The sequence below is a fragment of the Astatotilapia calliptera genome, chromosome 2, assembly GCF_964374335.1.
Source record: "Astatotilapia calliptera chromosome 2, fAstCal68.1, whole genome shotgun sequence".
In the NCBI taxonomy this organism is placed as follows: Eukaryota; Metazoa; Chordata; class Actinopteri; order Cichliformes; family Cichlidae; genus Astatotilapia; species Astatotilapia calliptera.
Genome location: NC_137423.1, coordinates 31,078,365 through 31,105,672, shown reverse-complemented (window position 1 = coordinate 31,105,672; position 27,308 = coordinate 31,078,365). Strand labels below are relative to the sequence as shown.

The window sequence follows — 27,308 nt, the reverse complement described above, 5'->3', positions numbered from 1 at the left end:
CGGCTTTTTATATGAAAGTAAAGCTCCCACTGATATTACTTGTAAGCTAAGACTCGCTTGTTTGTTCTCTAAAGCAATAACAAGATGAGATTATGCCAGTGCCAGTAATTGGTCAATAACAGGTGGGCATTCTCATTAACCCCTTCACATCCTAAACAAGCTCCCCCCCCCTCTCTTTCGCCCGTCTACTCCTAAAATGAGATTTTTTTTAATTTTTATTTTAATAAACAAATTTAAAAAGCAAAGTTACAGCTTATTTGTACTTGCTAATTAGCAAATGCAACCCTGAGGTGTAATCGTCTGTTTTGGCCGGTGTTATGTGTAAGTTAAGCTACTTTATGGTGTTGCCTCTTCTTCTTTTCCTTCCATTTTGTAAAGGGTTGGCTTTTCCCTGCGCGCGCACTCGCTGCCTTCTAATTAGCGCGCGCACTCAGAGGCAAAGGTGGAGGCTTGGCTCGTCGCCACGGCGCTGCTCAGAAGAAACTTGTGCGGTGGCAACTTTGACAAATACTGTTAAATGTCTGTCACATAGCTTAAATATTTTAAAGTATATGGTGGACGGGAACTCTCCCAATGTGTGACGAGGGCGAGGAAAGCGACAGCGGCGAGAGGGGGCACCTTTCCGAGTCTCCCTCCTCGCCTCTCTCTCTCAGACTTCCCCGAGGATCTCCCTCCTCTCCGCGGCCCCTAGACCTGTTCTCCTCCGCCTCTCCGCTGCTTGGGGACACCGACCCACCTTACCTCGCCTCTCCGGAGTGTCTTCACCCGTCTCCAGAGTACCAGGAAACCGGGGGTTCCACACACTTTACGCCGCCAAAGTTCCCCCAGCGCACCGGGGACACCGGCTCGCCGTTTCTCTCGCGGCCGGGTATACACATAGATGCGGTCTACGACCAGTACGATGACCCGTTTCCCAAGTGGAGGGGACGTGGAGCGGCCAACGCTGAGCGCTTTCAGCACCGCGGACAGAGACTGCACCGGGCTCCGGAGCTCTCGGACTATGGGAACCACTACACTGTTGAGCACATAGACACCGAGTTCAACTCCGAAACCCGGCAAACGTGAGTCCTCCCCCTCACCTTATATAATTAAGCCAGAAAATTAATTCGCGTGCCCTGTGGTCACTGGCCTTATGCAGAGTCCGTGGACTTATTTCTAAACTATAACCACAAACCTTAATCCACCTGGAATGTCAACAAGTAGAGGTCAGTTTTGAAAAGCGTGGAGGCAGGCAGGATTGACACTAAACCAGGTGCACCTAGCTTGTGAGGCACAGACCGACACTGCATAGACAGCACATTAGCAGACTTTTCAAATAAATGCTTTGAGTAATGTTATTGGTGACATATCTGAACTTACTGTGCTTTTAACATCACATGCTAAGATGTGCTGTTATCTGAAATATTAGTTCACTGTAAGTCAGTAAGTGGAATTTCTAAAGCTGCCACTTTCTCTTCCATCTCAACCTCCATTAAGCTGTGAAGTCTTGTATGTGCAAAATGCATATGTGAGGAAGTGAAGCCCTTACTACCTCCTTGTGTTCAGAGATCGTTAAATAGGAAACAGGGGCAGATTAAGGCATGTGACACAGAGCTGGAGCAGGTTGCAGAGATGGATTTCCGCTATACAGTGTACAGAATTATGTTTAGCTGTTTCCTGTATAACTACATATGTATTGAATTGTTTCAAACAAAGGAACACAGTTTTGGTGTATGCAGCCCACTGCATCAATTTAGAAAATGTCCAGAGGAAAAAAGTGGGACATAAATGACAATACTTAATGGATATTAATGTTACACTGCCAGCTTAGCTATGACTATCAGATATTGAGAATAACAGGCCTCAGAGTTTGGACTTTGATCTTCCCTGGTCTGGCTTTTTGATACCAGTGTTCAGCTTAACAGGCCTAACATGGAAGAAGCTCTCTCTGATGGCTGACTAGGTGAAATGTTGGACACATGTGTGCTCAGGTTTTGTGTGAAAGAGCTGGTTAGAGAGGCTGGACATGTCTGTTTCTCATTACCATTAAATTATGTTGAGTAACTCGACTTTGATCTTAAAAAAAATGGCAATTTACTGTTTGAACTCTGTGTGTGGTTGACAAAAGCAGAGACAGAGAGCCAAGAGTGTAACTTTTCTCAGATGTGCATGTGTGTTTGTGTGTTTGTGTGTATGTGTGTGTTTGCCCACTGATAAAACACTAACTCATTAGTCATTTCTATAAAATTTGATTTCAAACCTGATTAATCTTTTCTTTCCTTCCTTCTTGCTAGTTCACCGGTAAATGACCTAACCTAATTGATTGCCTGCACAGATTATAAATGACTTAGTGCCTCAACCCTGGAAAGTTCAAGTGTGAAAAGAGGACACGTAAAAAACTGTTCATGCAGTTTACCTGGCTGAAAAGCTCATAGTGACAGTTATCTTATTGTATTTTCATTCTGTGTTAAGGCTTCATTGTACATTTCCAACACATTTTTTTGCTGCTTTGTGAGTAAAAAGCGTAAAAACGCCTTACGTTTGACTGTGAGTGGTTTAGCATATTTACTCCAGAAAGTAGCATTTACATTTGTTTTGTAGAGATATAGTCCAACCATGTATTTTATTTTTATTTTTATTTTTTTAATTTATGTTGTAGCTATTCATTGAGCTTGGCTTCCTGGCTTAGTTTTCCAATAATGCTTGTATAATATACATTTTTTAGCCACATATGATGTTTTTCTTTAAAAAAACCCTGGTCTGTCCACCTGTGCATCACCCAAACTACGACTGAGGTTGAACTTTTACAATTCAGTGAGCTAGACTCAAGCCAATTAAGTGTCTGAGATCTCAAAAGAACTGTAGTTTGAGACATTTTTTTGAACAAGCACCACTGCTGTGTTAGAGATACTTGCGGCAATGGTGCAAGATTGCTTTTTTCTCTTTTTCTGTCAGTTTTGTTGCTAGTACAAGAGGGAGCTGTGTGATTGGACAGCCGCTCTCAGTGATCTGCAGGAGGCTCATACTGGGATCCACCAGCAAATTGGGCAGACTCAGTAATAGCTGCAGTTTCAGGATTTAAAAAAAACAGTACTTACATTACTATAGTGAATAGTCTGATCACATTAAATGAAAATAAAATAGGTGCCATCACCACTGAATCTAAGCTTCATGATTTTGAAGCCATGTCCACTTTACAAAATGCAGAGTGTATACTTAGTATGAAACTGAGGTGGGTAGATTTAATAAAATAGTTTGAAACAACATTAAAGTACTCCAGTATAAAGTAAGTCATAGATTGATAACCAAAGCTCTTGGATAAATATTGTACTCTCCAAGAGGACAATTGTAGTCAGATGTTGGTTGTTTTAAAAAGCAGTTTTTCTTCCCTTCTTCTTCTTTTGTTAAATGCAATAAGTCTTTTTTGTCTTTCTTTAGAATTACCACTCTATGACATAGGAATTTAGTCTCAGACCCTAGATATATAAGCCAAAACACATATGTACACATGCCATGCTTTGATAATTTCTCTTCTTGTTCTGTACCTACATGTAGACATGGCTTCTCTCTGCCTGTTTATCTCAATTGTGTCTGGCTCTTCTTGTCTGCGTGACTCTCGTTCCACATTAAAATGATGACGGTAAATTTTATTTCAGAGCCGAATCACAAACAGCCAAAGATGGATGGAGAGGGAGCTAGAAAGGGACAGATAATGGCGATTCATTACCTGACTATAAGGTTATCTAAATGGGCTGGCAGCCAGCCTCTTTCTTCATTTATGAGAAATCCTCCCAATGTTTACAAATATCTCTGTAAGAATATCCCCCTCTGTATGTGTGTGTGTGTGTAAAGGTGGAGAAGACATTAGACACAACTTAGAGCGTAAAGGACTGACTCAACAAAACACACAATGACCAATAGGAAAAGATGCTTTTGTGCAGGAGTTAATAGATAGTACTTTCTTTAGAGCCACTGTATAGTGTCACCTTACATTACATTCTATTGTTAATTTAGGTTTTGTTCATATTCTGGTGCCCTAATGTGTAATTGTTCATGTTTCTGTATGGGGGGTGGGGGTTGCTTACTCCCACTGATTGGCAGTCAAGGACATGCACAACTGATTGTGTCACATTTGACTCTCTCTCTCTCCCCCTCCCTCCCTCCCAAACCCATACACACACTCACATGTACACACAAGATTTGTCCTGGTGAGCTCTCTTCATCTTCTCAGTTCCACATCCTTTGACACCCCTGGGGAATATTTCTACCTTGAACAAGTTTCCATTTTCACCATTTCCTTCAATTCAATGTCCTGCATTCTGTCCATGCACACGCACGCACGCACGCACGCACGCACGCACGCACGCACGCACGCACACAATTACAAATAACTCAAATTCAAAATAACCTCACATGGTATTTTTATTACTTTTTTTCATTTTGCTGGCAGGTCTAATATGAATCTGGACCCCTAGTCATTTATAAGGTCACTGTATCATTTACAGCCATTTAACTCATAATAGCAGCATTATATTGAAAATCCTTTAACAGTCTTGTACATGGATAATACTACCCAATTATGGCTTTAAAAACAGTACCTCACCTCTGCTATCTCTCTCTCTCTCTGGGGAGTTTCAAGGTTTTTTCATTATCTGGGTTTCACCGACTGTCCAATCATACAGCAGACACAGATGCTACAGCGAATTTAATTGCAGTGGGTGGAGTACAATAGTGCTGATTTGGACAATTTGTAACAAAGTAGTTGGAGCACAATAGTCCTGATGAAAACTGTTTTGCACTAATGGACATGATTAAAAGCAGTTCTCTTCAATCTACTGGCACTGTGTTACTTCGGATGGTTGGACAAAGGTAGAAACAGACACTGTAAAGAGCAGGATGTGCATTTTTAAATCCATATCCATGCAAATTTCCAAGTGACTAACTCTTATTCACCAGTGTTCAAATGGTCACTTTGGATGACACAGTATAAGTTTGTCATTCTAAAGCTAGTTAAGCTGACAGCTTCATCTCTGCTTTGGCAATCACAGCTGTTGACCTGCCCAACAAAGAGATTTGACAACTGTCCATGGAGGACTTGGTATGATACATCATAGGCAAACAGATTTTAGCAGTCTTTCTGCTTGCCTTCAACATTTGCTTTCTTCCTCTCTAATTTTCAGTCACTTACTCTTCATCACTTTGTTGCTTCTTTCTCTGAGTCTTGAATTCCTTTGTTGTGTTCTACCTCCATTGCCATCTCAATAATCATTGTGGTTTTTAATGATGTAGTGTGTTTAACTGTCTTTACTGTCTCCAGGGTGGAAGCCATGCATCGCCGCCACACAACGTTGAGGGAGAAGGGGCGTCGCCAGGCAGTGCGGGGCCCAGCCTATATGTTCAATGAGCGTGGCTCGGCCCTCACTGCAGAGGAGGAGCGTTTTCTGGATGCTGCTGAATACGGAAACATTCCTGTGGTCCGCAAGATGCTGGAAGAGTCCAAAACCCTTAACTTTAATTGTGTGGACTACATGGGCCAGAATGCTTTGCAGCTCGCAGTGGGTAACGAGCACCTAGAAGTTACTGAGCTGCTGCTAAAGAAAGATGGTTTGGCTAGGATTGGTGATGGCCTCCTTTTGGCCATCTCAAAAGGTTATGTTAGAATCGTTGAAGCCATTCTCGCCCATCCTGCTTTTGGTGGAGGTCTGCGGCTGGCTTTGAGCACTTTGGAGCAAGAGATGCGTGATGATGACTTTTACGCCTACGACGAAGACGGAACGCGCTTCTCGCATGACATCACACCCATCGTCCTGGCTGCTCACTGCCAGGAATACGAAATTGTCCACATCCTGCTGACGAAGGGGGCTCGCATTGAAAGGCCCCATGACTATTTCTGTAAATGTTCAGAATGTGTGGAGAAACAGAAGAAAGACTCCTTCAGCCACTCACGCTCCAGGATGAATGCATATAAGGCCCTGGCCAGTGCAGCTTACCTGTCGCTCAGCAGTGAAGACCCTGTGCTCACCGCCCTCGAGCTCAGCAATGAACTGGCAAGACTGGCCAACATTGAGACAGAATTTAAGGTGAGGTGTCCTATTGGCTTTTCTTCATTCTTCTCTTTCTTCATACTTTACTAGTTTAAAAATAAAGATTTGTTTTGTAGAGATACAGATGTCATACTACAAATGTACACTAGTGTCTATAAGTTCAACCGCCAGCTATGAACCTTATTCTACCCGCTGCTTAAATTTGAAAAATGCTAAAAAGCATGTAAGTGGGTGGCAGGAAAGGGCTGAGGAGGATGAACAGATGTGTGAGCCAGGATTTGTTCAGTGATCCTCAGGCCAGAGAAGAAAAGTGACACAGAATCACAAGGGATCTCAAAGGGCTCTTTTGAAATGAGCGACTGCTCCCCTCCAGAATCCAAAAACTGACATTAGTGCAGTGGAGCACCATGGTGATTCCATGCCATATCAGTTTGAGCAGTTGGCACTAGCCCCAGTAATATTCCTCTCTCACTCTGTCTTTCTCTTGGTATCAAGGGATTGTCCTGCCATCTGCAGCTGTCAAGCCATATAAGGAATTAAAGGGAAAGAATGTAATCCAGTGTTTCTCCTAAAGTGCAACTACTAAAGCAAGAGTCAGACGCACTGCACCAAAACTCTAAAACTAAAGTAGATGGTGGTGTAAACCTTAACTGCTTTGTGGGGCCAAGGGAGAGTGGCCACCATCTAGTCATGAAACTGGGTTTTGCAAGCTTTAGCATACTTTAAGTATTAGATAAGTATTTGAGATATTTTCAACTCATTAACTGCCAGTGTTTAAAGATGAGCTAGAAATGTCAACATTAACCTATTCATGTATCCGTTTTATCACAGAACACAGCAGTTATTTCACAGCTCAGGTTTGTTTAAGCATCCATTAGCTCTTTAATCACCTTGAATATGCCCTCCACAAGTCGATTCAGTAGCATTTATCAACTCTAAATCAAGTGTGAGATAAGTTGACAGTTTTAAATAGTTTAGAAAATATACCTATATTTTTGTTCCACTGAAAGTTTGTAAGCTCTTTATAATAAAATTTATAAACCCTGTCCTGAATTGTTTTTTTTAGTTTTGCTCCAAGGGGAAGCTTCTTGTTGAATGCAGCTGCATCAGTGCAGATGCTTAAGTAAAAACAGCACATTGAACATTATTTTCAGGGATCTATCTTTTCTTGAGCCTGGTATTGTGATTGACTAAGGTATTTTTATTGGTCTATTTTTTTAAAGCTATATAGATCAGGAATATGCTGCTTTAAGAAAATATATGCATCTGACTCTTCCCCGCATTCCTACCAGTGATCACATCTTGAATGTATTTCCTAGGGCACTGTAGATTTTTATTACCCTTTTGAACTACCTGTTAGTAATTCAATGTGCCCTCAAGTTGTTGGGGGGGGGAAAAGAGTTTAAAATGGAGCATTTTGCATTGTGAGAGAAAAATTCCTTTCTATGCTGCAGTCACCAAAACACACCTTGCTTCCATGATAATGAAACTGATGTAAAAATACTGATGTGAATGTACGTTAGTATTTGTGTCACTGTCTTGGTGAGGAATAATTTTAATTTCAAAAGCTTGGAAGTAAATATCATATCTCCGAAGGGATATTTGAGGTTTAAAGATTGGACGTTAGGATCAGGGTTAGAGGTGAGTGGCCTCTAAATGGATTATTTTGTGTAATATTTAATATTGTTTCTTAAAAATGTAAAGCCCATATCATTAATGCACTCCAACCCTGAACCTTTCTAAACATTACATGATGGAGATACATGTGGAAACATCAATGTCTGACGCAGTTGGACTGGACAATAAACACCCTTTAAATCCCGAGATCAAAGTCCAAATTCAGAATAGAGCAGCTCATGCTCCTCCTGTGTACACTGCACTGGCAGCTCTCTCATCTAAATCAAAAAGAGTATTTCCACAAGTGATAACATATCTAAAGAGGACTATTATCTTCTGGGTTAAATGTAAGAAAGGAGAACTTCAGACAGTGTGCCTAACTGATATTCCCTTGTTTTCTGTAGCTTGTACGAAAATGATTTGAATTTTTTTTCATTCTTTTTTAAACAAAAAAATCAAACCTGAGTTTGTTTGCTGGCATCTCTGTCAAGGCAGGATCATTGGTTTGTGCTCACTTTACACTGTGTGGTCAGGTGGGCATGCTTTGGGTAGCAGCTTGAGGTAGAGAGAGCTTATTTCCCCCTACTGTGCCAGCTCGTGTACGAGTCCCAAATCAGTTAGCGTTGGATATAATGGGTAAGGCATTCACTGAAAAACCAGAGACACTCATCCATTAGACTCGTACATTATATGTATACATTTATACTTGATCTTTTTTTTTTTAAATTTCTAACGATTTCCTTGTTTTGTCAAGTGAGATTCACTTATAAGTGAAAAACTGTCTTCAAAGAAAAGCTGTGAGAACAGTTTTCGCTGCGATATTGGATCTGTCTTGTCTAAGCTTGCTCAGACCTGTGCAAAGGAGCTAGAGGGTATGCAAGTGTCAGTCGACTGTCTTTCTTCAGAGACTGACTGCACGAGTGGCTTGTGCAAGCTATTAGTAATGGCCTATGGGTACATCTTAAAGAAATCCTAGCAGTACTATGAATAACTGCATGTAAAATGTGCACTGGTGTGATTACCATTAGATGGTACTGAAGCATCTGGTGAACCAGAAAATGGCATGCCTTTGTGCACCCATGTAGTGCTTCATTCTCTTACCCTCAACACTCTTGTTAATAACTGTCATTGTTTCTCTGGTCCTTCCGCTTTCTACCCCCCATTTGTGTCTGATATTCAGCCTTTCTGCTTGTCAGTCTGTTCTGTCTCCAGACAAGTTAATGAGAAGGGCTCACCTGAGGGACCACAGTTGTGTTGGAGCTCATCTGTCTCATTACCATCTCATTATCACCCCTCTGTCTTTTTTCTCTTTATTTGTTTTCTTGTCCCTTATCGCATCATCTTCTCATTAATTTAAAATATCAAGTAAGTAAGTAAGCTGTGTGTTTTTATGGAACTGTCACGGCGAGTGAGGTGAGCCGTGTGGAGGAAATGAAGGAGGATCCAAGTGCAGGCAGTCGTGAAGGTGTAAAGGTGGTTTATTGAACATGAAAGTAAATACAAAGGGAAAATGGAGCTGGAACTAAACTATACTGGGAAACAACTAAACTACAAAGCACAAACCTGAATGAGAACGAGCAGAGGAGAATGACGATGGACAGCAGGGAGAGCACACGGATGTGACATGGTAGATACACAGATGACGCAGGGTGGAATACACAGACGGACCAGCAACAACAATGACTGAAGACATGACTTAAATACACAGAGAACCACAGGGGAATTACACACAGGTGGTGGACACAGCTGGGAATAATCAACAAGACGAGACAAAGGTAAAACTGAACACACTCACATGAGACGCAGACCTTCACAATAAAACAGGAAACAAAACACACTTTACTAAGACACAGACTAGACAGAGACAGACTTGAAATGACATATGAAACTAAACCCACATCTTAAACCCAGATAAACAGAACATGGAACTCTAATAATAGACATAAACATTACCATAACACGACAAGAGAACAAGAACACAATCCCTGATGCAAACTTAAATCAAAACACAATAAACTCAAAATACTGGGTCCAACGGACCCAGAACCGTGACAGGAACGTTCAAATGTGGGCGGGAAAAGTTAGAGCATTTTGTTGCTAACACAAAATGTTACATATGAACTTTTGTATGCTATTAGGTGCAATTTTATGACTTCAGAGGTATATTTATCTATTCATACAAATCTCAGTTAATATGCCCAGTCCTCACCATTTCCTTGGTGAATTAATTTAGAATTTATGCCATAAGTTTATATTTCTTTCATCTCACTTCTAAAGCTAGTATCCTGAAAGGAGCTGAATAATCTAATCAACCTGCTTGAAGTGCTGTACAAGTATACATAATGTGTTTTTGAGATTAAGGCAATGACCATGTTAGTGCTTTTGTGAGCCTCTATGACATATGGGAATCTCTAACATATTTCTAAGCGTCTGTGGATTTATTCATGTGTATTTTCAGAGAAGCATAATTGAAGGTACGTGTTTGTCCAAGACTGAGAAATAAGCTGCCAATCAGCAGCCTATTTATTCAAGAAGCCTCTAAATTCACATTATTCAAATCATCAGACCCCATTTTCCTTATTGTTGGTTTTCTCTGTGTGTCTGTTTTCTTTGCACTTGTTTTACTTAAACAATATTCAGAAGCTATTATTAACAGCATTTTCAGTGGCTGTCGTTCCCCCCCCCCCGCTCACATAAGAGAATAAAATACATTCGGACACCATCACAAACTGACTTAAAGATAAAACTGAAGTCGAGTGCCCCCCCCCCCCCCCCTCTCCATGCATTAGGTGTTAGGTTCAGGTATCACTTCTCCTAAAGAATAACAATTGCCTGGCTTTACATCAACTGTCAGTGCTGTATATTTGTATATTGTCATTATCATTCATTTCGCCCACTACATAAGTGACAAGCTGAAATTGAACTGTTTGACAGATTCAAATAAAAGCTTTTTGCTTTGTTGACATATTGATGTTATCTACTAGCTAGCTCCCTGACTGTACACATACATTTTGAATGTAATGTAAGACACAAGTTCATTTGTTTAAATCAAACTGGATGTTCAGTGTGAGTTAGGTTAAAACTTCTCATCCACTGGAGAAGATGCACAACATGTCTCCTTGCAGGAGCAATAGTGTTAAATTCGCCGCATATTGAATTGTTATGTGGGGACTGCTAAGGATCCATCAGAACTGAACCTTACTCCACAAGAAACCCATCAGTTTGTCATCTGAGCCTCTGTAGACACACATAGAAAAGCTCCAAATACCTTTTAGAAAGTAAGTGAGCAGTAAGAGAGGATACAATCAGAGAGTGGAAAGTGTCAATTAACTTTTATTTGAAATATAATTTTGCATGTTTTTTTAAAATAATGAAATATTGAGCAAAGCTGAGACAAAAGACAACAAGAAGGAGAGTGCCTCCATCTTACATTACATTACCTCCCCTGTCCCCTCTCTCTCTCTCTCTCTGATTGTGTCACATTTGACACTCTCTCTCTCTCTCTCTCTCTCTCTTTTCGCGTACCCCTCAGTTCACTCATCTGTAACCATTCTCACTCGGTTTCACACCGCTCTGTCTCCAATTTCAATCTCACAACACTGTCCTCAGTCTCAGTTGTCAAGGTAAAAACCCACACAACATGATTGGATTTTCATGCATGCGTACTATCTTTGTGTGTGCATTTTTGATGTCTGTTTAGCAATGAAAATACCACTGTTTAAGAAAATATTTTTTTTTACTTCTTATAGCCTGAAGTCCTATCTTTGAATAGGTTTGAGATAATAATTGATTTCTTTCATCTAGCAGCCTGAAAGAGGAAAAAAAATGTTTTTATTGCTTGTTGCCAAAGGGTTGGCTTCTTTTATTTTTTTAAATAATAAATGTAAGCAACATGGACCAAATTTGAAAATGTATTGATATTTTGTAGCTGAATGGGGTTTAAGAATGTGAACACACGGATTCTACGGAAGGAAGGTCACAGTTTTGTATTCAAGACTGACACTGTCCAGGTTGTGCTAAAAAGACCAAACTGTGGAGGAATATAAATGATGTTCTTGATAAGTATGTATATTAATATAAGGCACAGACATGCACATAAGTACTTTATGCTACCTGCTTAAAAAGATGCACTGAAAGAAAGTTGAGAAAGGGGAGATGATAATTTCCTACTGTGTTTAATGCTAATTATTTTACTGAAAAGAACAATGTAAAAGCTTTTGCCTCAACACGGTGTAATAGTTTGCTTGAGCAGAGCACAAACATGGCGGTGAATGCATAATGATAATCATTCCTCAGGGACTCTAAATCTGCCAGAAGCTCCAGCCTACTGACTGCTTCCTGTTCAACCAACTGTTGCTAAACAGAATCAAGCAAAAGTGGTTGATAGAAAGAAAGCTAAGAGAGCACAGTGAGAGCCACGGGGTAAGAGATTGAAACTTGAACTTTTATTGAACGAATCAATTGTGCTCATTTTAACGAAGCTTTTAATAAATTGTTTCAGTTTGTAATAAACTGCAACTGAAAGTTAAGAAAAATAAAACTAGCTACTTCAGAGTATTCATTTAGTGTAATTACACAGTTATTAGGGTTTAGCAGCTTTAGGAAATTCATGAACATTTCAGCTTTATCTGAGCTGAGTTCATAATTTTTGAAGTGACTTTTGAAAACACTGAAAAAAGACATTCATCCACAACTGCTATGTAAGAAAGTACAGTAATAACTTTTCTATCATTGTTCCATATTTAGAGCATTCTGTTGTTGCTTCCCAGCTGGGGCAGCACAGTATGGTCACTGAAAGAACAGATTAAAGGAGTGGATTGGCCTACTTTATCCTCATTTATGCTCTTCTTCTGTTCTGTTTTTAAGTTTTTAGTCTTATCTGAAATAAAATTGAAATGTTGGGGATTTATTTAGAAGAATTCTGTTGTTTTTTGGCAGAATTGTGTACAAGTAAAATCAGATGCGTGGGAAGGTACTGACTGAGCATTTCAAAAAATGATACTGCAAAAGGAAACATCGAGATGCCTTCATTCAGTTGTTTGAGGACCATTTTTTATATATATATATATATATATATATATATATATATATATATATATATATATATATATATATATATATATATATATATATATATAAATAAATAAATCCCCTCTCGCCCCTGTTGGGCGGTCTATTCTTCAGCCTCAGGTCCTCTACCAGAGGCCTGGGAGCTTGAGGGTCCTGTGCAGTATCTTAGCTGTTCCCAGGACTGTGCTCTTCTGGATAGAGGATCTTTGATGTTGTTCCTGGGATCTGCTGGAGCCACTCGCCTAGCTTTGGAGTCTCTGCAGCTAGTGCTCCGATTACCACTGGGACCACTGTTACCTTCACCCTCCACATGTTCTGGAGCTCTTCTCTGAACCCTTCATATTTCTCGAGCGTCTCGTGTTCCTTCTTCCTGATGTTGCTGTCATTCGGAACTGCTACATCGATCGCTACAGCCGTTTTCTTCTGTTTGTCCGGTTGGTTAGGACCACCATTTTGTCCATCTGTATCTGAAAGTCCCACAGAATCTTCGCTCGATAACCGCTCAAACTGAAGATTTTTCCATCTGTGTGAAAAGGTAGGAAACGCCAGTTCAAGCCAAAAGATACAATGCTAACAAGCCACGGTTAAACATTGTAAAAGATTTCTAACTACCTGAGAAAACACAAAAAGAGGCAGGTGATTATTATGTAGGGACAGGGATGATTCTCAGGCTGTGAAGAATTGTACATTTTCTGCATCTATTTGTAACACCTGGTCAGAGGGCCCGGTGGCGCCAGTGTCCGGCAGCCTCGCCTCTGTCAGTGCGCCCCAGGGTGGCTGTGGCTACAATATAGCTTGCCATCACTAGTGTGTGAATATGTGTGTGAATGGGTGGATGACTGGTTGTGTAAAGTGCTTTGGGGTCCTTAGGGACTAGCAAAGCGCTATACAAATACAGGCCATTTACCATTTAACACCTATGTGAAAATTAAAATAAAATATTTTCCTTCTTTCCTCCCTTCTGAAATACATTCACATCATCCACTCTCATGCAGAATGACTACCGTAAGCTGTCCATGCAGTGTAAAGACTTTGTGGTGGGTGTGTTGGACCTTTGTCGGGACACAGAGGAAGTTGAGGCGATTTTGAATGGCGACGTGGATCAGTGCCCGCCGAGTCCCTACAACCGTCCCTGCCTCAGCCGTGTCAAACTGGCTATCAAGTATGAAGTCAAGAAGGTAAGACAAAAACAGATTAGCTCGTTAAAAAATGTAACGAATTTTACAAATTGCATTAATTTTCAACATTAAAAATTAGTGTAAAATTATTCAAAGAATTAGCAATGCAGTATGTAATGCCTTTTTTGTGGGATTAAATTATTTTTGCAGGAACTGTGAAAACATTTTCTGTAAGTAATAACTAAACAAAATGCCAACATAATACAAAAGACTACAAGAAAAAACGGTAATTGTTTGTCTCAGCAGCTTTATAGGTCTCTAAAGGTGAAGAGGCTTGTCACACAGTGTGTTTGACTTTGATACCTAATACTGGTGTTCATGTACTATGTCAACTTCTTTTTCTTTAACCTTTTCGAAAGGGCAGTACATCTGAGATATCATTGGAGCTCATTTTTTGGGTCTTTACAGTTCCAAAAATCCATACCCAACCCCCAAAACACATGGGACCACGCAAGAAAACATGACCAATAATCCTCTCGTCATTTCAACTTTAAGGTCCATTTGTTGTTTGGAAGAAGACAGTTTTGTTGTATAATAACTTTGACTGCTTTGTAACTTTGACCTTTTGGACCTGTACATTTCCATTAAGGTTATTACACACACATAGGAATTCGAGTATTATCAGCACTGCCCAGAAGTAAAAAAAAAAAGTGGAATGAGACTCGCCACATACTTTTTAGTTGTTGTGTTAACATGGACACATTAATATAAGTGCAGATTTGTCAGTTTGGCTAAATCAAATTTTATTTATATAGTTCCAAATCACAACAACAGTCGCCTCAAAGCGCTTTATATTTTAAGTTACGGATCAAAGAAATAGTCAGACAACCCCTTTTTGAGCAAGCACTAGGAACTACAAGTAAGCCAGCAGTCTTAGAGCAAAGTGCACTGTTAGCGTGATATTGTATTATGAGGGGCCTGAACATTTAAGACCTTGTATGTGAGGTCCAGGACTATAAATTCGATTCTGGCTTTAACAGGGAGCCAGTGAATAGAAGCCAATATGGGAGAAATCTGCTTTCTCTTTCTAGTTCCTGTCAGTACTCTCACAGCAGCAATTTGGATAAATTGAAATTCAGAGAGGTTTTAGAACAGCCGATAATAATGAATTAGAATAGTCCAGAAATAATAATGCATGAACTAGCTTTTCAGTACCACTCTAAGACAGGATGTTTCCAATTTTAGAGATATTTGTAAAAATGCAAGAAAGTCCTGCATATTTGTTTATTATGGACATTTAAGAACAAATCCTGGTGAAAATATTGGTTTCAAGATTCCTCTTTCTGTTACTTAATGCCAAGGTAATTGTATCCAGAGTATCTGGTTATACATCACGTTTCTAAGATTTTTAGGGCCAAGTACAATAACCTCAGTTTTATCTGAATTTAGAAGCAGAAACTTCAGAGGTCATCGAGGTTTTCATGTCTTTAAGACATTGCTAGCTAACTGCTGTGTGGCATCATATATAGAAATAGCTGGGTATCATCTGCATAGCATAAAAATGTATACTATGCCTTCTAATGATACTGCCTAAAGGAAATATGAGCAATGTAAACAGAATTAGTCCTAGCAAGGAACAGTTTGGAAATCCATAATAAACGTTAGTGTGTGTAGTTGTGTAAAGAAGACTCCTTATTTACATGAACAAAGTGGAGTCTATTAGACAGATATGATTCAACCCAATGCAACACACTACCTTTAATTCCCATGGCATGGATAGAAATACATTATTTATTGCAGTTTAACATGTAACCCGACTTATTTCTAACTAAGCTAGTTTCTCTGATCTGTTTGTGCAGTATATTTCCAGTACAGTATGCTTGAGTGTTGTTTTGAATGTGGACTCACAGGACCCTTTTGTAAACAACTCACTGACCGGTGTGTAAAAGTTAATCCCTGCTGTGCAGAGGTGCTCAGGAAAATGTCAAACCAAATCCCTTTTCCCCATTTGGCCCTGCCATTCTCTCTCACTCACACGTGTTCCTGTCTGATCCTAATGTGCCTCATGTTTTCTTTAATCAGGTAATTCCCTGGTGTAGTTGTGCATGCGCACAGGTGTATTTGTATACATGTGTATATGTGTGTGTGTGTGTGTGTGTGTGTGTGTGTGTGTGTGTGTGTGTGTGTGTGTGTGTGTGTGCGCACACACACGTGTGTTTTGGGCATTAAACAGGTTGCTTTTTTGTATCCTGTACAAGAGAGCATGACCAATACCAGGCAGCTAATTACACCAGGCAAGAGGAGAGGGAGGGTGTGATTGCCATGGAAACCAGGTGGAGCGTGACTGCATGTAGAGCATGTAGATGGACACAGGAGGCTTTCATGTCAGGGGTTATTGGTTTGATGGACTGATCAGTGGTAAGTTATAGTAACTGAATGGGTGGTGGTGTATGTATTACTGTTTGAGGCTTTTCAGCCATATGCAAATTGTATGTGTTTGTTTCAATCGGTGGAGGAAGCAGAAAATGTCAATTGTCAGCTCAGATAAATGTTCCTCAAACGTGATGATCAAGGGTCACTGGTGAAGTGATGGATAGGCATTGATTGACTGGGTGAGCCCAATAAAGTGAACAGAAATCGAGGGAGAGCACGCATGACCAGAAGTGAGGTGTTGCTGAAATCTTAGACGTGAATACAAAACACAAACACAACGTTTGATTGTTCCACTAGCTGACTGCTGACTGAACATTGATTGCTTGGTTGTCCACATCCTTCCTCCAGCTGGAAGAAAAACATCCATCTTCTCCTGCGTTGTAAGACCTTTGCTGGCTTTCATTTATCACTGCCTTACTTAGAATAAACTCTGTAATTAATGTGAAAATGCACCACTTCTTATTGCCTTATTTATTTTGCACTTTGTATATTAAATTGATTTTCCATCCTGCTTGTTGCCATTTTTCTTTTTAAATGAATTCAAGTGGAAACCATAAACACAAATGTATTAAAGGTTGCCACTTGACTTCGTTTAGGTAGTAATATATTCAGATTTTTATGAATACACAATACTCAAGTACTAGAAATAGATATTCAGAATGGACACTAAGCTACTTGAGATACTTGGAAAAGTAAATTAGCACCAGATGCCCTTTCGCAAATATGTAATATTTAATCATGTCAATTTTACCCTCTTGGCATTTGTTAATTTAGTTGTATTGAAGTATCATGTATAGTATGCATACTTTTCATAATTAAAAACTGTAATTCCCCATAAAGGAAGTGCAGACCACTGCACCTGCTGAGGGGATTTTCCTGTTTGCTGTTGTTTATGTTTCCCTGTGGGTTATAACCCAGACGTTTTTGCTTAACATAATGGGAAACTTGAAGAAAGTTCTCCCCAATACCACCAGCATTTAGCCTTCTCTAAAACACTTTTTGGATTTGAGACATTTGATATTTATTGTGTCCTCTTTAATTTGGTAACCTGTCTCTTTACTATGCTTTCTTTACTTCTTTGTCTTTCCCACCTTCTCATTGGCTATCCAGGCTTAAATATTTCCATCTCCCCCTGTGCAAGTATAGTCCCGACATTCCATCTATCTTTGTTAATTCAATGTGCTAACCACCACCTGTTGCTATTTCTTTGCTGTCTTGTTTTGCATTTTTTAAATTTACCTGTCAGTTCATGTTATATCCTGTGATATACCTTCTTGTTAAATTAAACTTTGTCTGCATCCATTTTGACCTGCATTTAGATCAATTCTAGAACTTTAATAACAAATGAAAGGCTTAAAAACCATGAAAGCACAAAAGCTGGAATGGTGGGAGAATGAAATGTGTATTGCTTGACTAGAGCAATTTTGCTGATACAGTTCCATCAGATTCTGTGTGGACATTAAATAAGCACTGAACTATTTGAAAGCGCATCATAATAAACTTGAATCTTGGACCTTCAAGCTATTCTTAATAACACAATTTCTTTTGGATAATTTGGGATTGGATAATTCACTGGAGTTGTGAAAAGGTCAAAAACATGGCTCTGCTTTCCACACCTGTGTCCACAGAGAGACACTGACCACAAAGATGTCAAGGAGAATTTTAGATGAAGTTTGAGAAGAATACGTTTTTGTCATCCACAGTAGTCATGGCTGTTTAACATATTATCCACGTTAGACAATGATAGACAATGACCACCCTTCACACTGCATACTGAAATCTGATGGTTTTCATATTTTAAGGTGCTCTATTGATGTTTTAAACCAGGCGAAGAAGTCAGGACATTTATTGTGGACTGTTAGATCAATACTCTGGCTTTAAGTTGCTTTTTAAGTTGACATATTTGGTGACATTTTCAACTATGTAAGGAACTCAAACTGTTCTTCCAAGGAAAAGCAGTGACTGTATTTTATGTCGACAGTAAGACGGAAGCCACACTATGGAAGAGACAGTGGGAGACTTCAGAGCAGCTCTGAGTTCTTTGAAAATAGGTGTGAATTTCTCAGTAAAGAGGAGGGTTAAATCCTGAATTCCCTGACAGATGTCATCTGAGAAACCTGCAAACCCTGAGGGGCCAACTCCAGGAGGACTTCTCTGTGCTCAGTGTGCAATCCAGCTTCATACAGAATCAATTTGCCCACCGTAATGGGCAAGTTTCCATTGTATGCAGCAGGACAGCCAGGTGGAATTGTTTTTGTGGTTCTGCTTTGAAATTGATATTTGTAACTTAAAACATACTGATCTGTCGTCAAGGCATTAATGTCTCTATTACCTTTTACTACCACTGGATTTTCAGCATTTGTCACTTTAAAGACAAAGTATACGAATAATCGAAATGTTGGGCCTGATCTCGCTGATGTCCATTCTGTAATATAACACAAACCCTGTAAGTAATTTGTGTCCAGTGTACTGAGATACACTTTCTACAGGTGGTCTTTCAGAGACTAGAGTAAATCTTGTGTCAAAGGTAATATTTGGACTTTGGACTTTAATTGCCTTGTTTTATGGTTTTAAATGTCAGATATATGTGTTACACAGCAATTAGCCCAGCTGTGGTAGATTGTAAATGGTGTATACAAATGCATGTGTCAAAAGTGCTGGTTCAAATGACGTTTTCAGTTTGGGTTTTTGGGGTTTATATTAGCTTACATGTTGTAAAAATCTCTACATAAAGATTTTTGACTTAGTGACTGAACGTTAAGCGCACAAAACACGTGGGCTACAGCGACTTCTTTTGACTCTCACTCAACTTTCTATTTATCATTATATCCTTTCTTTCACTAAGATAATAAGGATTAAAAAATCTTTGAAAGACACATAATTGCCATCAATTCATGATATTGAGGCAAAAAAACATTTCATGTCTTACAATGTTCCTACTTTCTTTATTTTCAAGACCCATTGCTTGAAACCATTTTTTTTATTCCATCCATTAAAGATGTAACATACCAAGAACCCACACTGGCAGAGGAAATTTATTAAAAGCTTGAAAGACATTCACACAGGAATGCTTTGCTGCTGCTTTCCTGGGACTTTAACCGGCTGCTTTTTTAGATATTTACGAACACTTTGTTCATTCTTAGACATCCCTTTTTCCCAATGCATCTAAATTTGGGTTTTCCACTTTAACCAAAGGATCAGTGTTGGCCACTTGTGTGTGCCTGGGTAGCATATTTTTAATATTTGAAATATCGTTTTTAGTTATAGTCATCTTCTTTGTGTGCTAATAAAACAAACAAAACAAAACCCACATTTTATAAACTACATACATCACATCATTGATGTATCCTGCAGTCATTGAATGTTTAACGATCATACAGCCTGTCCCAGGCGTGGTGAGTCAGGCCTTGGCTGAAACTATGTCCTTCAGCTGTATACCTTTGTTATTGCAGATGCACATTTTGGATGAGAGGATTTTCATGAGTGGGACTTATAACTAGATAACTAGAGCTACTGAGATTACAAGGGGTCCATCCCAGTAGATTCATGTCTAAAGTTGGAGAAAAATATTCAAGGTTTGTTTCTGGTTTAAATTAAAGACGACCTGCCTTAATGTAAAACTTCTATACTTCTATTCGGCCTGACTATGTAAGCAGCTTTTTGTCATATGAAGCTAGTGTGAGTTGTTCCTTGAAAATCCTGGCATCACTAGCTGTTTGCTTTTAGCACCACTCGCCCTTTCCTGTTTGTCTTTCTCATCCTTTAACCATCCTTGCCCTGTACCCAAACTGTCTCATCTTCCTTCGTTCTCCACTGATTTAAGTTTCTTGTTTATTTTCTTCTGTTTCAGTTCGTTGCTCATCCGAACTGCCAGCAGCAACTGCTGACTATCTGGTATGAGAATCTGCCTGGCCTGAGGCAGCAGTCCATTGGTGTGAAGTGCTGGACAGTCCTGGGAGTAACTGTAGGCCTCCCATTCCTGGCTATTGCCTACTGGATAATGCCATGTAGCAAGGTATGGACAGATAGCTACATGCGCAAACACAATTGCAAACTACAGTTAAAATACACACACATATAGTTTAGGGAACTTATTATTGCTGTATCTATGCACTATTGCTTCTCAGTAAAATATTATTTTCTATTCTTGTTCCACCTATTATTTGCAGCCAACTATAGTATTTCAAATTGCACTTGAAGTCTCATCATGCAGCTTATAGGCTCATTACCCATCAGGAAACACAATTCCCAATGTTCTTCTTTGTTGCTCATATGACCTTACCACAAGTTGGGGAGAATCTAAAGTTTGCCCTGAGGTTGGAACGACAGCAAAGGCCTTAATATTAACTTAGGATTAGTTCATTTCAGGACATCTCAGACTCGCTTCTCAGCTCAACATTTAGGCTCAGCTTTTATTATTCTAATCTTAGCTTCATCATCATCATCTACTCTCAGACTGAGCAGAACTTGAAGTGTGACACAAAACACGTGACAGACTAGACAGGAAACAAGACACATAACCAAAGAGACATAGCTGAAACAAAAACTAGAATAAACCTCAACTAAATCTTAGCGAACAATAACACAAGAACTTACTATCATCAACTTAACACAAAAAAACATAAATAAACTCAAAACGCTGGGTCACAGACCCAGCCCCTGATAGAGTCATGTGAAAAAGAACGTACCTCTTTTAATTCTAAATGTTTTTAGGTATCAGAACTTTTAAAATCGTCCGGTGCCCAGCAAGTCTTAAAATCAAGGAAATTTTGGAAGTTTGTTTCATCTTGAGCATTGTTGTGTTTACACAGTGCCAAGGGGTAAAGACATCACCACTGATCTTAGAGATGCAATTGTTACTACCCATGAAGCTAGGACCCCAAGCATGTTATAAGCTCATGCAGTATAAAAAAGGTTTTCTTAAATTGTGTATAACATTACAGACAGATTTTTTTATATTCCCTAATTATTAACTAACAACCTGTATTCTATACAATTATCCTGAATATAAAAATACAATCCTAGGTTATACAGAATTATCACAAATAAACAATAAGCACTTAATATAGGTTTTTCCAATTTCTTAAGCTGTAGTCATCTTGATTCCACCTCATCTCTGCAGTTGTACCCTTTTTACAGACATTGTTGCTACAGACAATAATCCACTTTTTCCCTAAAATACTAAATATGGTTCTACTATAAATGACACAAACCTTATAACCTTGTTAGGGTATTTACAGGAATATATATGCACTAGACTCTAAAGATATGGCCAAATGAAATGTCAAAACTTACAGATTTACAGTTTCAGAACACAATATAGTAACTGTTTGATTATAGGGCATGTGGGACATTTTCTGACATTTTCTTCATTCTCATCAAGCAGATTGTATTTTCTAAAGTGACACAATATGACATCGGCCACACTCAGACACAGGAGCTGAGTAAGCGGTTATGCAAATCTTCTCATCAACCTGAATAATCCTGCACCTCATCATCACCAAGTGGTGTGTGTGTGTGTGTGTGTGTGTGCGTGCGTGCGTGCGTGCGTGCGTGCGTGTGTGCGTGCGTGTGTGTGTGTGTGTGTCTACACTCAGATTTGAGGACCTTTGAGCAGTTCGTGGTAGGCGTGACTGATGAATTAGTCATTTTGTAGACTAGAGAGCGAGAGCACCGGATGTTAGCCGTGCATGAGAAGCTGGAGAACCATAAAACTTAGAGGTTATGTCACGGTTCTGGGTCAGTTTGACCCAGTATTTTGAGTTGTCATGTTAGGTGTGTTTTTTGCATTATGGATTGTTTTCTTATTCTCTTGTAGTTCGTGTTCTGGTTCATGTTCAGTAGTTAGTTGTTCCCAGTAGAGTTTAGTTCATTCTCCGGTTGCCGTTTGTCTATTTATATTTCGTGTTCAATAAACCACCTTCACACCTTCGCTACTTCCTGCAATTGGATCCTCCTTTATTATTTCCACACGGCTCATCTCACTCGCCGTGACAGGTTATCCACCAATCATGAAGCACTTGTCGCAAAAAACACTTGTGTTATGTTAATGTGTGTGTTTCTGTGTGCGTATTCACATGTGTGCATATGTGTGGATGTATGATTACATCTAATTATGAATCAATCAAATCATGACACTGCATGTGACTGCCTGACGTTTCGTGTCATGTGAGAGACAGCTGAGAAAAAGAAGCAGGGCAGAGAAGCAAATATGGGACGTACAGCTTATAGTTGTGCTGTTACTGTGTCTGTTGCTGTGTCACGTTTATTTAATTTTTTTAATGTGCATGTTGTTTTAACAGACCAGGGACATGTGTGATGTTGATAAAGCAAAACTACAGAGGGTAGAATAATAAAAGCAGCCTAATCAAAAAAAATAGCCAAGAGACAAAACAGATGTTTATGCATGCTTTGTGACCATGTGACCGCAGCTCATCAGAAACAAAAAGTAGAATGGATTTGATAATGAAATAGATAAAGACAGTGTAAATCAGAACAAAAATACAGTTCGACAGACAAACGCAGAGAGAAAGCTTTGATGTGTTCTGGTTGATTGTGTTTAGTGTAGCCTCCTGCACCTGCAGCTAATCATCTAGTTCTTCTCATCTCATCTTATCAATTGCTTGTTTTTTACAGCCCATAATATGCCCCATTTTACAACACTACAACACACAATTATTAAAATCCCACATCATATTACATTTCATATCAGCCTGGGGCGATAAAGACAGTGTTTTTGTTCCTGTAACAGAAGTAGTAAGTCATTGAGAGCAGGCAGAAAAAACATGGATACTGTAATTGCTTTGAAAATCCTCTTTGGGTGAAAAATAGCAGCGATATGCTTCAGAAGTGATGAAAAGCAGATGTGCGATCAGAGATAGAATGCTTCTTATTGATTGAAGAGGTTAAAATATGGTGAGTGACGTGAAATTTTTCAGCCTTCCGCGAGTAACTGAAAATAGATAAAAAGTCAGAAAAAGAGAACAAGTGATGAAGAGGAAAATTGCCTTGGAGACTTGATGAACCAAGTTTCACATGTTAGTCAAGGATTCATTTGTATCACTAACTTTGCAGATTTATAGTGAAAAGGTAAGAGTACGTGTAAGGAAAGCTTATGATTCTGAAACTATGGTAAACCTCGTCCTTATTTTCACAGAGTATTTCAGGCATGACGAGGCTCTTTATTAATGATAATTATACCAACGATGACAATCAATTTGGCAATGATACGCTGACATTTCCAAATGCTACATGTTGCGCCGATATTAAGTAATTATTTTTTCATTAATTACTTTTCTGCAGTCCATCATCTACTTAATTGGTTGAAATATATTTTTGCATGCTATCTCTGACACGGCTGCCTGCGGTTTTAAAATTTTGGACACACTTTGAGATTTTTTGTTTCCGTCCTAGCTTTTCTTGGCCTCCTTTTGTCTCATGGGAGATTCAAATTCGAAGCCAGTACCAAAAAAAATCCTTATCAGTATACAAAGGACAAGTTTCTTTTTTTTTTTTACAGCTAATGTAGGTCAGGGTAAAGCAAGCAACATAGCAGACTTCATTTATTTTACCTCCAAGCACTGAGCAAATTCTTTCAAATATTTACTTCAGTCCAATATAAAATGAGGAAGCTATTTGATTAATATTGTATATATTAAGGCTCACTAACCAGAATGCAGTGTAGTTTGCATTGCTGGAAATATCTCTTTAGTTTGAATTAAAGAGATAGCTGCAAAGAGAAACAGAGTATAGACGTGAAAATGTACACATTAGTAAAGGTCCTCTATATGATTATATAGTTAACCCAAAGTATGCAGTGTATTTAATATATTTTAGGAAAAAATAAGATCTTTTCATGTGGCTGTGGGTTCACTCTGGGCACTCCAGCTTCCTCCCACAGTCCAAAGACATGCAGTTAGTAAGGTTAGGTTAATTAGAGATTCTGAAGTGCCCATAGGTGTGAATGTGAGTGTGAATGGTTGTCTGTCTCTCTCTGTTAGCTCTGCGACAGGCTGATGACCTGTCCAGGGTGTAACCTTCCCTCTTTTCCTTTGGTTGCTGGGATAGGCTCTAGTCTATCTAGTGACCCTGAATTGATTAGATGGGTGTAAATTTATAAATTATTCATAGTCTTTCTTTACAAAAATTTCAAAAAGTTCCAGGAAATGTCCAGAAAAAAAACACAAAAGCATTGCCATTTTTGCTTCAAGATCGTTTTCTCTTACACCTCTAAGTGGATGCCATGGTGCTGTGAAAAAGGGTTAGGTGTTTTACAGAAGGTGTTTGCCCCCTTCCTGGTGTCTTTGTTTCTGTATATTACTGATATATAAATGTTTCAAATCATCAAATAATTTTGATGTTGGATAAAGAGACCCCAAATAAATAAAAAAATGTAGTTTGTAAATAATCATTTCATTTATTAGGCAAAAAAAAAATCTGTCCTTTTTAAATTATGAATTAACTGTGATTAACCATATTTTTTTGAAAGCTGAGTTCAATTTCACCAGTCTGTGCCTGATTACTGATTACTTAAGTGCTTTCTATCTAACATTCACACTCCAGTGAGTGCATCAGAGAGCAACTGTATTTTGCCTATGGATACTTTAACACACAGACTGGTGCAGCCAATCCTCTGATCATCTTCTGCTCTACCTCCTGAGCTACTGCGACCTCTGTCTGACAAAGTAAAACCGGACCAAAGATCTCAAAAAGCAACACATCATGCCACGATCTAAAAAAACTCAAAAACTGATGAGAAGCAAAGTCATTGACATCTAGCAGTCTGGAAAGGGTTACAAAGCCACTTTTTAAAGCTTTGAGACTCCAGTGAATCACCATCTCCACAAATAGAGACTTCATCTGTGACGCATCCAGGAGGTCAAAAAAGAATCCAGAACAGGACTTAAAGAACTGTTGACAGTGAGTAAAGATTATGTGGCTGTGGCCAAAAATCGTATTCGCATTTTCAGTGTGTTTTTAGTAGACGTTACAGTAAAGCTCCACATTGACAGCATCTCCCTGAGGGATCAGTTCACGGTGCAGAACCCTGTGAATGTTTGGGGGAGAAAAGCATCCTTCAGATCTCTTTCCTCATCTAAAGCACTGAACCTTCAGCTAAAAACTGCTCTCAGCTGCTTGGTCGTGGTAAGAGGTCCAGCTATCAACACCAGCAGTGGACCTTCATGGGTAATACACATCAGTTTTAAAAAGAAGTTCTAGTTTGCTGTCTGTGCAGGTTTGAGATGAAATCCCAAGTGATCTTTATTGACATCTTGGGAGCTTCTGCAGCACTGGAAGCTGTCTGGGTATGCCCGAAATGATTATCTTGAACAGGAAATTAGCCAAACTTAAATTGGGTAAGGTTTTTATGGGCTAAATTTTAGAACATTTTGATCACACTTAAGAAACATTATGTATTCTCCCAGGTAAAAAGACCTTATAATAAGAGAAAAAGAAGATCCATCCTGGCTTTAGATGATTTTCACACCAGGCTTTTACTTATTTAATATGCACATACCTCCTGCTAGCAGCTGCCATTTTGTTGGAGGAGACAAGCTCTTATCACCATCACACTAAAGAAACCCATGGAGTCTGCAGTCGCCACACAGCAGAAGGTCTGATCTGAGATGACCATCTTATTTAACCTGAGGAGTGAAATGGATCGGCACAGATGCTGGGAGGGATGAAGGTGTCATGAGGAGGTTTAAAGGAGGTTTTGCAAGGTTAAAAATTACCAGACAACCTCTTCCCCCATGATTTAGCAGTGTGTGTGTGGCATGGGAAGAGCTACTGAATCTGATGTATTATTGTTCATGCAGAGAGTAGAGATATCCTGTGGGTAGTTAATATTGAACACAGCAGGTTCAGAGAGTAGCAAATGTTGGGATCTCAAATGCCCGTATGGGGTTAGAAGTGTGCGTGTGTCTAAGTGTGTAAGTGCATTTGTGTGACTTGGCACACTTATGTGCAATTACAAAAATGCCCCTCTGTGTGGTGGCTTGTTAAATGCTATTTGTGCTGTACCGTCTTGCATTACTTTTGCTTGATGCAGTGCATTTCCACAGGCTCTGCTAATGGTTTGGCATCTAGTTACTCTGGCATAATGTGTGTGTGAGAGTGATCGGTGGTTACGCACATTCATGAATTACAACAGCTGCTGTTTGTCTGCTAAAATGGTGGTGTAGTGGTGCTTTGCAGCATTTTTTGCTCTCTCTGAGGACCAAAGTCTCAGGAACTCTGCAGAAAGCATGATTCATCTCAGTAAATAAAAGCAGATGTTGAGCTTGGCTGCAATATTGTCCATCCAAAAAGCACTCAAACATGTTTCTTTACTGTAAAACAGAATTTGTTGGCTATTGTAATCACAGATAGACAGTGAAATTTTGCTTAATGTGTCAATACCCCGCTGTTTTTGTTTTTTACAATTTGTTTTCTGATCAGTAAATGCAAATTTAAATTGATATTGTTAATCTATATCTATATTACCATAATTGATTCTTAATATTTGACGCATTGGAATAGTAAACACATTGGAAGTTCCTAAATTTTTTCACTTCCAGCTTGGTCAGATCCTGCGAAGCCCCTTCATGAAGTTTGTGGCTCACGCTGTCTCCTTCACCATCTTCCTGGGTCTCCTGGTTGTCAATGCTTCCGACCGCTTTGAAGGAGTAAAGAACCTTCCCAACGAGACCATCACAGACCATCCTCGACAGGTGTTCAGGGTCAAAACCACCCAGTTTTCCTGGACAGAGATGTTGATAATGAAGTGGGTATTGGGTAAGTCACCCTTTCAATCAAATCATACACACACACACACACACAGTGTGGCTGTGCACAGTTACAGCCAATTAAAATGCACATCAGTTGATTAGATTAGAATAGATTGTCCCTGTCAAAGCAGATTGTCCAACGTGATAAAAAATAACCTTGATGTGCCAAGTAAGCAAGGCACAGCTGAGCGTGTTCTTTTTTTGCAATGCGTGCACTTTATTATGTTATTAACCATGAATATACTTTGTCCTAGGTTTGCACATTTTTCTATGCTAAT

The 27,308-nt window shown here is 39.2% G+C and overlaps 1 protein-coding gene across 1 annotated transcript in view; it reads left to right on the top strand.

The window, feature by feature from the left end:
* The first annotated feature begins 219 nt into the window (after positions 1 to 219).
* Positions 220 to 27,308, top strand: part of trpc7b (transient receptor potential cation channel, subfamily C, member 7b) — a 57,966-nt gene continuing 30,877 nt past the window's right edge. Inside the window, exons 1-5 of the mRNA XM_026194502.2 lie at positions 220 to 1,061; positions 5,297 to 6,059; positions 13,706 to 13,888; positions 20,112 to 20,276; positions 26,821 to 27,037. Of these exons, the coding sequence (XP_026050287.1) occupies positions 574 to 1,061; positions 5,297 to 6,059; positions 13,706 to 13,888; positions 20,112 to 20,276; positions 26,821 to 27,037 (1,816 nt within the window). The 5' untranslated portion in view covers positions 220 to 573. The remainder of the gene's footprint in view (positions 1,062 to 5,296; positions 6,060 to 13,705; positions 13,889 to 20,111; positions 20,277 to 26,820; positions 27,038 to 27,308) is intronic.